The 14,893-nt window shown below is 35.5% G+C and overlaps 1 protein-coding gene across 3 annotated transcripts in view; it reads right to left on the minus strand.

Annotated features, from left to right (window-relative positions):
* Positions 1-10,313: 10,313 nt before the first annotated feature.
* LOC128997753 (F-box/LRR-repeat protein 20-like) overlaps positions 10,314-14,893 on the minus strand; it is an 87,592-nt gene continuing 83,012 nt past the window's right edge. For all 3 annotated transcript variants that reach the window (XM_054423410.1, XM_054423412.1, XM_054423411.1), the window contains exon 10: positions 10,314-12,569. In XM_054423410.1, the coding sequence (XP_054279385.1) occupies positions 12,462-12,569 (108 nt within the window). In that variant the 3' untranslated portion in view covers positions 10,314-12,461. The remainder of the gene's footprint in view (positions 12,570-14,893) is intronic.

Consider the following 14,893-nt stretch of genomic DNA (forward strand, 5'->3'; position numbering starts at 1 on the left):
CTGAAACTCCAAAAATGCCATAAGAATCATGATACACTTAGACAAATAATAACTGTGAAAGATAAATTTTCAAATCTACATATTTTGACTGTCTATGATCAATATATACTAGAATGTGTTATGTGTGTTAAAAATCAACAACAAAATTTGGAAATTAGAAAAAATGTCTATTCATATGACACTAGAAATAAAAATGATATAAATTTATTAAAACATAATCTGTTTCAATGAGAAAAAGGAAACCTTTATGGAATCAAAATTTTTAATCTTTTTCCTACCAAATTGAAAAGTAAAAAAACCAAAATAATTTCATAAAACTAGTGAATCATCTGCTGCAAAAGAGTTACTATTCATTTAAAGAGTTTTTTTCAATGTAAAAATACCAAAAAATTTTGAGATGCTCTGCTGGAAAAAATAAACAATAAAGACAAAGATAAAGAGATAATATAAGATATATAATACATTTATATAAGATATATAAGTGTATATAGTTATTTATCTATATATATATATTATATAGATATATAAGATATATATATATACCGGGTGGCGCGAAAAGGATTTGATCTGCGTAGTACCATTCGTGGGGGAGGGGAGGAAGCCGCTACCGGCTGTCTGCAAGTCGGCCATTAAAGCCAGTTTGCCCAGAGATGGCGCAGTGGACGGTAGCGCACCGCGTTTATGCCGTGGAACAGTTTTTTAAAAACAATGAATCTTTCATAACAGTACAGCGGCTGTTTCGACAACATTTTGGTGTCGCGCGTGATGGGCTGATACCAGATCGCAGATCAATATCTCGCTGGGTGAAAGCATTTAGGACAACGGGTTCCGTTATGAGCGGTAAGTCTCCTCAAAATATCGATACTGTGAGAGCTTCAGTGTTTGAAAGTCCTCATCGTTCCACCAGGCGTTGTGCTCAAGCTTTGGGCCTCAGCCGTCGCTCGCTGCAACACATTCTACACAGTGAGTTGAAGTTTCACCCTTACAAAATTATGATTACCCAAAAGCTCTACAAATAAGACTTTGTGAAACGCAAACGTTTTTGTGAAACAATGTTGGACATTTTGTATTCTAGTGATGATGTTGTGCTCATAATGTCAGATGAGGCCCACTTCCACTTGGACGGATACATCAATAAACAAAACTGTAGGTATTGGGCAGCTGAAAATCCCAGGGAACAACACCAAAGGCCTCTCCACAGTGCTAAGGTGACTGTTTGGTGCGGGATTTCGAAATTGGGGATTATTGGACCATACTTTTTTGAGGAGAACGACGCTACAGTGACAGTGAACTCTGAACGTTACGTGAACATGCTTCGTAACTTTTTGAAGCCAAGGCTGCGGGATTACGTGTAAACCGTCAACACATTTGGTTCCAACAGGATGGGGCAACAGCCCACACAGCCAATGACTCTATGAGTGTTTTGAAGCGGATGTTCCCTCACCAAGTCATCTCGCGATTCGGAGACGTTCACTGGCCCGCTAGGTCTCCTGACCTCTCAGCATGTGACTTTTTTCCTTGGGGTTGCTTATAGGCTTAAGTCTACGAACACAAGCCTCAAAACTTAGTTGATTTAAAAGAGGCAATCCGTTAAGAAATAACGGCAATCCAAGAAGAAACTGTGGCGAACGTGTTCGAGAATTTCGAAGAAAGACTTTTAGAGTGCATCCACGAGGAAGGACGCCATCTGCCAGAAGTCATTTTTCGCACCTAATTTTTATCTTTTGACTGACCGATTTTTCTAACAGCTATGTAGCCAACAAGGTTCTTTTTTGTAATTGGGTGCTTTGGAGTATTCAGAAACATGATGTATTAAAAGTTCTGTATCAAACCATTTGTGTTATATTCATTTAAAATGTGAATCAGAAACAACGACAGTGATAGGAGAAGATACAGAACTACTTATCCTGCTGAAGCTCTACAGAAAATCATTGTACTACAGATCCAACAGAAAATAGGGTAAATGGGAAAATTAAAGTTTTTGACATTTTGAAACTAAAAGAGACGCTTGGAGATGAGTTGTATTCCCAGCTACTGTTCATACATGCCATAACAGGGTATGATACAACCTCTCGATTTCATAGCATTGGAAAAAATTAGTGAATGCCACGTCATTTGTGAAACCTAACATACTTCCCCCTACTGGATCTGCTGCAAAGATGCATTGCCACCGATCCTATTATCTAATTCTTGTATGGATGGGAAAGGAAAATGTTGAGGATACTTTGATATAGGGATGTTTTACTCCATATCTCGTGCCGCTCCAGAGATTCTTTTAAGAACTGTTCACTGCAACTGCTGTACTGGCTGCAAGAATTGTCAATGCTCCTGCAAAAAGTATGCAGGGGTGCCCATCCCCCCCTAGACTCATGACGCCCCCCCCCAATTAAGCAACAGCCCCCCCCCCCCACCATAAATGAGGAACACAACAAATGAGAAACATTATTCCCCCGCCCAGCACTATTTGTAAAACTAAAAGAAGTTTTAAACATTTTTTTTAGATATTGAAAATTCAAACCCAGTTAATCTATATAAATAAAGTTATGGTTTTGTCTGTACATTGCTCAGAATTATACATATTTTGGGTTATTTTTACGTTTTATACATTGAAGAAATTGAAACATGTCTTATCTAAATTTATGTCCGTCTGTCACGGCCCAGAAGGCATTTTACGCAGCCTACTCTAAAGAAAACTAGAGTACCGATTATAATTCTAATGGTTTAATTGTATTCACAGGATTGGCGAGAGTGTCCTTAGCCAATCAAATATGGCCTCACTATTTTGGAAATAAAATAACGGACGATCAAAAACCCAATTTTTTGTGATTTTTCTAGTTTTTTTCTCCATGTTTACTACATACGTCATTTATGAAATACTAATAATCTGTTAAGAACACGTCATATATTAAATTACGAACAGCTGTTTTGATAAAGATTCATTTTTCTAGCTGTCACTGATATCTTTACATAAATGTTTTATAGGAATACTGTGTAGGCCCTAACCATTTCCGATCACGTTTGTAACCATTTCCGATCACGTTTGTAAGCAAATCCAAAACCCAGTGAGATTAATAACCGTGTGGCTTTGGCTTACATAACGGGTTTGATTTATCACGGGTACTAATATGTATATGTAACTGTAAATTAAATTAAATAACTAGCCATCATCCAGGTCGGGAACCGGAGATTCTGTGTGTATCAAGTTGTACTTTAATTTTGATTACCGGGAAAAGGCCGTGAATCGGTGTTGTACAGGACTGGGAAACTTATCTTTCTATATAAACAAAATTAGAGTTTTTTAAGTCACCTCAATTTAAGGAATTTTTTACAGTATTGCCAGAATATCTGTATAGCATTCGTAACCTCTGCTTAACGAATTGTCAGCGTCTTTCTCTTGATATAACGACCACCTCTCCCTCCCTTTGGAAACATCATAGCTCCTTTGGTGAAAATGAAATGGAAACAACGCTTGCGCCAACAATCTGCTCCGTTTTACACTTCTGTCTGCTGTGCGCTATGTTACAACAGATTTCAGATACAACAGCTGGGGAATAAAGAACCTAAGAACAAAGAAAAAGAATACAAGATTGTTCTCGTCACATTCTTTTTTAAGAGTGTTTTTATTATCTCTAAATATAATTTTACACTTTTTTTGTTACTTATCTATCAATTCCTATGCTGTGATACAGCACCTACCGGAAGCCTATCTGTCTATCATGAGTAGTAGCTTATAACACTTTCTAAAGGGTCCTTTAATATTTACGTTATTTATAGCAATGCAGTGTTTGGCTAGTTATTAGTTGAGTTTGAGTTAGCCATAATTTAAAGTTTCCGTTTGTGCAACTGAACCAAGATAAATGATTTGAAATGTACAATAATAATGTTATTGCACAATAATAATGATTGTGCAATATTGAATTTCGTTTATAAAAATGCAAATCATGATGTTAATGGCTGTTTACAGCGTTTTAATGGGTTTGTAATAAGTTATGTTTATTTATACTATAATGGATTAACCGTATTTTTCAATACCCCCCTCCCTATTCACTCAGGTAATCGAGTATCTACACAATAGTGTAAAGTATTGTAGCCTATGCTACTTCATTGTATTTTAACAAGTTTTATGTCAACAAAGCGTTTTGTGCTAACTCGCGGTGTAGCTGGACGTGTCTGTATCAAGCGTTATCTTTTATCTACACAGCAGCTGAGCCATTCCGTGCCCTCCCTCTTATATAAATCTCACGTCTTGCTAATCTTGAATAATAACTTCCTCAACGAATCCTAAACTATCCTAAAATCATATTTTAACTAATTGAATTCAATAATATAACTATTGTCATTAATTAATCGACTTTATATCTGGTGACTTCATATTGATTGTCGTCACGTTAAACACAGTTGCAATTAACTTTAGCCACCCCCCCCCCCATTTGAAATTTTGTAACCCCCCCCCAAGAATTTCAATGACGCAGTCTGCGTCACAGCCCCCCCTTGTGGGCACCCCTGAAGTATGGGTTCTTGTACTACAGCTTGTGGACTTTATTAGCTCGGGGAACAATGTGACAATTAGTAAAGTGATCATAATAGAGTGTAGAACTTGATGAGAATGATGAATTATTGTTTTTATAATGATCTACTATTTACCACAAGAAAGTGTTACTATCATAATAATATTTTAAATGTAAAAGTTTCTGTGTTTGTTTGTTTGAAGTTCAATCACGCATTAACTACTGGTCGGATTGGGCTGAAATTTTGCATTATGATAGCTCAGATTCCTGATTAACATACAAGCCCATTCTTATCTAAAAAAAAGAACCCCACCTTGGGGGCAACCTCGAGTAGTTCTTGCCTCGATCGTGTCATTGTGGAGTGAGAGCCTAGTAGGAAGGTCAGGCTCTCACTCCACAATGACACGATCGAGGCAAGAACTACTCGAGGTTGCCCCCAAGGTGGGGTTCTTTCTCCTCTCCTCTGGAATTTGGTAGCAGATGACCTTATAAGGACCCTCAATGAAAGTGGGGTTTTCGCCTTAGGTTATGCTGATGATGTTGCAATCCTTGTGGTTGGAAAATTCCACGGAACCATAACTGACCTTATGAATAGAGCTTTAAGGGTGGTAGATTGTTGGTGTCAAGAAGTTGGGCTCTCTATTAATCCCAGGAAAGTTGTAATGGTACCCTTCACAAGAAGGAGGAAACTGGATGGGATTGGCCCACTAAGACTGCAGGGTACTGGAATAGAGCTGCAGAATCAGGTGAAGTATCTAGGTGTAATTTTGGACAGATCACTTCACTGGGGACCACATCTTCAAAAAGTTATTGAACGTGGCAAATGGTCCCTTATGGCATGCAGGCGGATGGTAGGTGGAACATGGGGGTTACAGCCCAGACTTTTGCACTGGCTGTATGTATCTGTTGTCCGACCCGCCCTTACATATGGTTCGCTTGTGTGGTGGCCAAAGATGGAATCTACTGCAGCTGCCAAAGCTTTAGCAGGAGTTCAAAGGCTCGCTCTTATAATGATAACTGGGGCAGTAAGCAGCTGCCCTGGAGCAGCTCTAGATTGTCTGCTTGACATGTTACCTATCGATATTTTCATCAAGGTGGTAGCAAGAAAAACAGCCCTACGCCTTAGATGCGAAACCTTATGGGTGACCACAAGAAATAATAAAGGGCACTCTAAAATTGTTCAGGTGGTACACAATGATGAGTTGGACCTACCTTCAGATCATATGTCCAAAAAATACTCCTTTGGAAAGCCTTTCAAAGTACTAATACCAGACAGGGAAGATTGGTCTGGTGGGAAAGGGCCTATCCCAGTATAGCAGGTGATTTAGAATGCTATACTGATGGTTCTAAGATCAAAGATGGGGGCACTGGAGCAGGTGTGCACTGGACAAACGAAGGCACTGGCATTTATCTTCCTATGGGAGTGTACCCAACTGTTTTTCAAGCGGAGGTCACTGCCATCTTGGTTTGTGCTCGAGAACATCTTAATAAAGAGATCAGAGACAAAACAATCAATATCTATACTGATAGTCAAGCAACCTTAAAAGCACTACACTCTTACGAATTCAACTCTAGGCTCGTGTGGGACTGCCTTACTTCTGTGTCTGAGTTGGGTAGGAGTAATGATCTTACGCTCTGCTGGGTGCCAGGACACTCAGGCATAAAAGGTAATGAAGCTGCAGACAGATTTGGCAAATACTGCCTCTGCGACAACCATGATAGGCCCACAACCCTTTTGTGGCATTTCTTGAAACAGTGCATGCTCTTCGATTGTGTCATGGGCCAAAGAAAAGCATCGTAAATGCTGGGTTGATACTCCCCTTCTTAGGGTCAGTAAGCTTATTCTGTTTAGGCCTTCTAAAAAGGTTGCCTCCGACCTTTTGAGACTAGATAGACGAAGAATTAAATCAACTGTAGAACTGATAACTGGTCATGGGCGATTCAGGAAACATTTACAACGGATGGGCTTATTTGAAAGTGAACCGATCTGTAGGCACTGTGATAGGTCAGAAGAGACAGCCGATCACTTACTCTTTGACTGTAACGAGCTCTCTGATGCTAGAATGACAACTCTTGGTAATCTGGCTAGAGGAAGATATCTTCCTGAGGATGAACTTATCGGGAAGCTACAGGCATTTATTGGACACCTTAATTTGTAAGGTCAACAAGAAAACAATTGTCTGGGGTGCGCAATAATTTGATTTCGGATGAAGTGCTTCAAGGTCTTGACCTGCCCCTGTTAGATAAGATAAGATAAGATCTAAAAAATCCTTTCGGGCTCCGTCCCAGTAGCTCTGGAAATTTCCATGTTAACCTTATGAGTATTAATATTTAAAAAGAATTAAAGAATTTACATATATATATATATATTAAGTAAATAAAATATGTATGTTGAATTTTAGCTTGCGATCTTTATTTTAAGACCTATTAATGGATTGTTCAAGCAAAACATACTCATAAATTTAAAAACAATTGGTTAGAAAGAACAGTATAAGTATTTGACCAAAATCTTGGACGCCATCTTGAATTTTGGACTTCCAAGACTCCGATTTCTTTAGACTTTTTTTCCTGGTAAATGCATATAATTCTAAGTCAAAATAGCCAATTAAACAATTTAAAGCAATTTTTTTAGGGTTGTCGTTCGGATTTACTCAACCGATTATTATGCAAATGGTTTTATTTTGCTTCCAAAGTTATCCTTCAGTACATATAAATAGCTTGAGCTCAATTTATAACGTTTTTCGTGTTAAGTCGAGTTATAAAGGTCGTGACGTAACATAATTGTCAGAATCCAACACCTTGATATCTTGAATTTTTGGTATATCACATTCATAACTCAAACCTCATTTACTTGAAAGACTCAATAACTCGAATTTTTTTCATATCACCCTCATATTCGAGATATCGAGGTCCTATTGTACAAAGGAACTGTAATACTTTATCACACTAGATCATAGGTTAAAATGGGAAATGGGATCGCGGGAAGATAAATAAATAAAAATCATTATGTTGGACATGAAAACCACATTTTTTAATTTATATACTTCAACAGAAAATAACGTTGATCGTCAAAATATGTAATAGTAAATAAATTAACTTTTGATTGTAACAGATGTAAATAAAACTTAATAAATTAGTTCTTAAGCCCTTATATAGGCTACTTTCAGTCATCAACAAGGCGTTCTTGCAAGTGAACAACTTGCTAGGGAATAAACAATAACTAGGGATGAGTCCAAGTATTACCTTGGGCATTGATATCGATCGTCTAAAGTCGATGCCGATACTGATACCCAACACGTCAGCAAAAATTGCAAAATCAAAAAATTACCGCTTTTGCCGCAATTGCGCATGACAACGTGAGACGATGATAGTGTCCACTTGGTCGCAGGATATAATCAAAATTTTGCCGCAATCATGGGAGGCAATATGATGTCAAAATGGCTGCAGGGTAAGTTAATGATTTTTCCGCGATCGTGGGAGATGATGATAATGTCTACACAACCGCGGTAGAAGATCACGATATTACCTTGAGGTTTATTGCAGAAATTTTCCATCAAGATGGTAAAAAACAATACACAACGTTTCGGGATCTGGAATCTGATCCTGTCCTCAGGTGAAAAAAAAACTGAACTAACACATTACAACAAACAATACACAAACGTCCAACCTAAGTTTGAATACACTACACTACTAGTTGTAATGTGTTAGTTAAGTTCTTTTTTTTTACCTGAGGACGGGATCAGATTCCAGATCCCGAAACGTTGTGTATTGTTTTTTACCATCGTGATGGAAAATGACCGCTATAAACCTTTGAACAACATTAACTCACCATCACCAACAATGAACTTCAAACAAAGAATTATCTTGAGTTTGGCTTGATCAAAATCTCAGACTGGCACACCCTCTAGTTATAATAACATTTTCTTTTGATTTTTTTTGTGTAACATCTTCATTTACTTTTTATGGTATTTATTTAAAGTGTTGGAAGGGCTTGAATTTAAATTGGCTAGTTGGAATTTTTTATTGCTGCATTAATTTGTTTTTTACTTGAAAAACACCCAATTACTTCAAAATTACTTTATGGAAGGACCTAAAGACAGTGGTTGGAGTAGTATAACCAATCCATACAGCAAAATATTGTAAAATTAGAAAATGGTATCAATACATAGAATTGATAAGTTTTGGTATCAACACATCACAAACAATAATATATTGTTATTTGATCCTTTATTGATAATTTATCTAACCGGTTCTCGATTTGCTTTGCATTTTAGTGTCTCGTGCACAATACATCACCAAGCAGAGAATGTGCTAAATTGTTAAGTGACATTGAAATAATCAGAAATTATTGGTTTGCCTTAAAAAATATATTTAATAATAAATCAAAACAGAATAATATGCAAATTATATCGCAGACTCAAAGAAAATAACAACATGTTTATTATGTGCAGTAATCAGTAAAAGTTACAAAAATAGTTTCAAAAAGGACTTAAAACGAATTGCTGATAGTAATTAGTACGTATGTACATACTGTTTTATATTAGAAAGATAAAAAGATAAAACATGGTAAATGTTCTCAATAAATCCAACAAATGATAAATTGATTATCATTTCATAGAAAACACAACAACTACAATACACATACACTCACTCACACTCTCATACACACATACATTTATATATATTATGTCCCAATATTTATTTTTATATATGCCGTAAAAATGTTATAAACTTAATTAACTGATTAATCTATAAGCTAGATTTATTAAGTCCACAGAAGTTGATGCCATTAGACCAAACCATAAAAGCATTTTGAAAGGTTCAGTGTAATGTTCTATAGTTTGGTATTAACGTTGGCATGAAAATATAAAAACAAATACAGTATGTTTGAATATAAATTTTTATAGTACAAGTCTTTTTCAACATTTTCTTCATATTAAAACGGTTGTATTCTTTTTTCTGGAAATTCATCAAAACCTAGTAAAGTTTAACCTACCAACTTTTTTCAAAATTATTTAAAATAAATTTCTAAATAAAAAGTTATGCTTTTGATTATAATAAAAACTATTGCTGGATTAATATGTCTTAGGATTGTTTCAAATTGCATAAGTATTTTATTGCATAAACTTTAAAAAATCTTGAAGCAATGTCAGGGACAAAAACACAGAAACAATCTGAGTCATATCTCACATAAATCAATCAATGTTATAGTCCTTCATAAAAAAACATGCAAATTTCGCGTATATATTGTTTCAAGTGTTTTGAGAAGGATGGATTTGAAGACAGAGATTTATTAGTGTTGGATTATATGACAGCAGATTGTGGAAATAATTAAGAATACCATCATACCTCAGGTCCAGCAACAGAACATCAATGGCAAAAGTAACAGATTCAAACAATATGAGTCACTGAGGACCTGTAATGAAATGTCTAGAACAGAAACATTCAATTTGTTTGTACAATAAATAAAAACTAGATTTATACACAAAATAAGGATCATAATTTTGAATAACCCTGAAGAGGCAAAGTGTCATTCTAACATTTGAACCGTCATCAAGGACTTTGCTGTAGAATTTGTGTTTTAGGAAGGCTTCAAACAAAGCACTAACCATTATAATTTAAAGTATTATCCATTAGTCTTTTTGTATTGCCCAATCTTGTTCTTAATTTTATATATTGTTTCTAAGTATTTATCCTTTTATATTTTTATGCCACTCAATAACAAATTTTCAGTTTAATTACTGTGTTTTGGACATTATTCATTACCAGAGTATGAGGAAGTCGGGAAAATTATGTACTAATGTGGAATAGAAACTAAAATATCACATGTTTATTTCTGTTCTAAGTAAAGTTATACCTTTCAACTAACTGATAGAGCTGAGTGGATCATATCACATCAGCAATAACTTTACCACATTAGCACAATAATTTTAACTGTAAGAAAATAATTATCAATCTGTTGGTACATGTCTGAACATATTTCACAATAATAAAACTCAAATAGGCCTATTTTTCTTTGAAAATAATATCATAACTTAAAATCAGAAAAATGCAGTTCCAACAATTTTTGACACATTTAATAAACTACAAAGGACCAAGAGAAAGGGGTTGGCTATGTTTTACGCCATTTAGATCAAGGCATTTTATTTAAAGGCACTACAGCATAAGTAACCTGGGGTGCTGGATAGTGCATCTCCAACATGTCAACGACCTTCGAGGGTACATCAGTACGGTACAAATATTTTAACTGTACTTTGTACAACATTGGTATGTTCTATCAGTGGATAAGGCTGTTTTATGGAGGTAAAGGATCTTAACTCTCTTAGTGCTACGGCATTGCTCACAGCTAAGATGTAGTTATCAGCTTCAGTGCGAGCCTCGCATGTCATTAGTACGCAACAATGCCAAGAACTTATTGGCTGGTTAATATGTCAATTCAGTTCGAAAGCTCCAAATTATCGATCATTAGTACATTTTGCTCCTTCACTGTCAATAGTAAGAACAACAAAGAACAAAAGTGTGCGATGCATCCAAAATGCATCGAATCACGATTTGATTCAGTGGTGATCAAAAAACAATTCAATTCATGATGGATTCAGTATCCATATACGAAAAACGCCTGCAGAAAGCCAATGCAATACCCGCAATACAGGAGAGTGTTGATGTTGCGTTTCCTTTGTGAAGGCGTTCTTATTTAATTAGTTCTTTGCTTGTAAATATTGATTTAATTGTTTTATAATTTTTTGTTTTGACATTGCAAATAATGAGAAGTTTTGTTAAGTGTAAGTAGTGTGAGACATGTTTTACTACTGTAAACATAGCCTAAACAAGTGTCACTGCAAAATCATTCTAAAAATAACACAAGTCTAAAAGATTGTTACTTGATACTTAACTAGTAAGATTGATGTTTTAGACTGATGCATTTGGTAATCAGTCTATAAAACCGTTATATATCTCTAAAAACCTATTCAGTCTAAATCACCGAAAAACTGTGGGGGGGGCCAACTTCCGTGAAGTTGGCCCCCCCCACAGTTTTTCGGTTATAGCTCCTGAACCGTAAGAGCACTAACGATGGGAGTTGAAGCACTAACCAGCACTAACGAAGCACTAACCATTAATACTAGTTTAATTGTTAGTGCTTTTATGGGGGGGGGCTAACTTCACGGACCTTAAATATTCCCTCCTAAAAATTCAGATAGTATGAGATAGTTTTTTTTTTTTTATTTAGTATATACATATGAATTTGAACGGATGGTGTTTTCGGCCTCTAAGGACATCAAAACGAAAAGTAAATCTGCTTTGGGTATATGTCAAACCTACGGTAAAAGCTTATTTCCTATGCAAGAAGTTCACTAAATATGTAGGCCTAAATTTTTTTGTAGTTTTCGTGAGAATTAATCTGACCTTGCCGACAACTTTATGAAAACTTAGCGAAGCCAAGCCATTGTAATATCATGAATAAATATATTTTTATAGACTTGCTCAAAGTACTGTGATGTAAACTCCCTAAAGTAAGTTAATAAATACACAATAAGGGGCAAAGGGAATCACAGATTTTACTTTTGACTTTTCTCTCGTTAATCGTTTAACCAGTAGCCTTGAGACTTTTAACTTATTATTTTATCCAAATATTATCCGCTAAACTATACTAAATTTGTACAAATAAAATAGATGCACTGCAATGATGACCCTACAAAGGAGAAAACCATACCATACCCATTTAAAATGGACCACAGACCTTTAGTAGATAACATTGTTATATTTTGGTTTTCCCGATTCCTAACTTCTGGCACACAGATGTTGACAATAACATCACGTACAACAAGATCCTTAAAAGTGTGTCAATTTACACAGTTAAACTCTAAATATTAAACAATAAATTAGGTTAGTATATCTCATAACAATCTCTATTTAAATTTATCACATATAGGAGTGAATGAGCTGATGGGCGTCTCACAAAATGACACAACAGCGGCAGTAGCGTTGTCGAGAACCTCCGGTCGAAGGTGGAGGAGTTACAGGTGCAAAGTAAGCGTGGACTTTAATGTTAGGCAAGTGATTCTGAAACAGACGCAGTCCAAACTTAATGTAGACCAGGCGATATCATTTGTAGGATTATACAGAGGGGTGCAAAAGTAGGTATACACTAATGAAACATTTTATAGAAAAATATATTTACTCATATATATTTACTCATATAAAAAGCAAACATTTTCAAATTAATCTGAAGAGTATTAAGACACCTAAATTAACTCTTAAACATGCTGTACTTGACAAAAACACTCACTTCCTTGTGTGTTCAAACTGTTTGCCTGTTTGTACTGTATACCTACTTTTGCACCTCTCTGTATATAATTTATATAACTATATAGGATGTATACAAACTCCCTGGAAAAACTTACGAGATTTTGGCGTTAATGTACATTTCTTTATATCAAAGCCAATATATTTCTTAAAGAAATAACAAATAAAAATGTTTGTCTATTGTCTATTTTAGGTTGAGGCAATAAAAGAAAACATCACAAAAACATGGGTCTAAATTCCCTGGTTTCCGTCTGTCTATCAATATGTCATTTTTATAATTATAGACAGACAAACAAAAAACCAGGCATTTACTCACGTTTGTATAAGGTCATAAGAATTACTTATCCCAAGCAAAGTTAACGTCACAGCCGAGGGTTATGTCATGTAGAATAAAGCTTGCAAATACCCACAGACTCTACAGTTTGGCCATACTTAATCAATGTATTTGTCATTTTATTATGTCCTGAAACTTCTATAGCATATATTAAATTAAATTTTTTGTTGTAATTATTAATCTTTAACCAGTAAACTACATTATTAAATATACATACACTGACTATAGTGTTATGTTTACAATCAGTGATTCCTGATTATACTCTTGTACCCTATCCTGTTTACCATCTTTATTCAAAAATGAAATTTTGCAATATTGTAGTACAGATGAACAAAGAAACGTGATTTCTGTTCGTCACAACTAACTTATTTGCCGTTGCTGTAAAAAGAACTCTGTAAGCTAGGACTATTGTTTAGTTAAACAAAATGGCTGCATTTTTTGTTTCGGTTTTATTGTTGTTAGTTTTGAAAGTGAACAGTCCATATTGACTTTCTGTGTGGTTCATTTTTGGAAATAATGTCGTTAAACAATGGAAACGGAAAATACAGGGTGTGGAAAAAACCGATCTATTTTATGCAGCGCACTGTTCAGCGACAGGTTGTATGAGAGTGGTGGAGTTGGGCTCGTTGGAAAGCATACTCGATGCCATTATCTGTGGTCACCAGAGCATCGTGCGTTTGTTATCGAGTCAAATTTAAAAAGTATTGTTTCAGTCATTGCAACTCAGCGACATTCCCATACATTCTTTAAATTAGGTCGACATGGAGAGGTTCCGTCATGATAATTTGTATGGCTAAGACAGATTAATCTATATGGATATGAATTAAGATTGAACTTCAAATTAGTGAAACAGAGCGGTCAGACATGATCAAAGCAGATGCTTGTTTTCGGGCGGGCCTACGAGCTACAAGGACTGTTTTCCACAGCAGCACAAACTCTTTCGAATGTTAGTTGTCTGGTGTATGATTTACTTTGGACGGCTTGTAAGCTTCTTTTTGAATGCAGAAGCCGTTGTTCTAAAGTTGGTAACCCACCATATGATTGTCCCTACTTGACGGAATCCATGTTGCCCAAATTACAAGAATGCACGGAACTGCCGCTGAGTTGCAATGACTGAATCAATACTTTTTAAATTTGACTCAATAACAAACGCACGTTGCTCTGGTAATGGCATCGTGTAGGCTTTTCAACGAGCCTAACCCTAACACTCTCAGACGACCTGTCGCTGAACAGTGCGCTGCATAAAATAGATCAGTTTTTTTGCCGCACCCTGTATATCGCACAGATAAAAAAGTCTGTCTCCACATACTAACCTTAAAAATATGCTTTCATAATCTATTCATCAGATCTAGGATTCGTCTTCTTTATTTCATTTACGTCTTGCCCAAGCAATGTATACTTCTGTTCTCAGTTTAAAAAAACTTAATTTATGTTTAAAGGTCAGGAGAATGTAAGAGTTATAAAATAAGTTACTAGAATAAAGATTGTGTGTCGATCCTGCCATACTGGACTGATATAAATGGTTCCAGCAAACTCATTATAAAGCTGGACTCTTTTAATTTTCTAAAAAATTTGAGTCGAACCGAGTACTGCAGAATTTGCTTGAAAATATTCAAGTACTCGCTCACTCCTACAAAAATACAGTTTTGAGAAGTTGTATTCTTTTTTCGAAATCGTGTCATTGATTATGGAAATAAATAAGATTATATAACCGTTCATGCAAGTTTTTTGATTACGTCTTACAATA

Source organism: Macrosteles quadrilineatus, unplaced genomic scaffold, assembly GCF_028750875.1.
Source record: "Macrosteles quadrilineatus isolate MER2022 unplaced genomic scaffold, UCM_ALF_1.0 Scaffold_7__1_contigs__length_78375512, whole genome shotgun sequence".
Lineage (NCBI taxonomy): Eukaryota > Metazoa > Arthropoda > Insecta > Hemiptera > Cicadellidae > Macrosteles > Macrosteles quadrilineatus.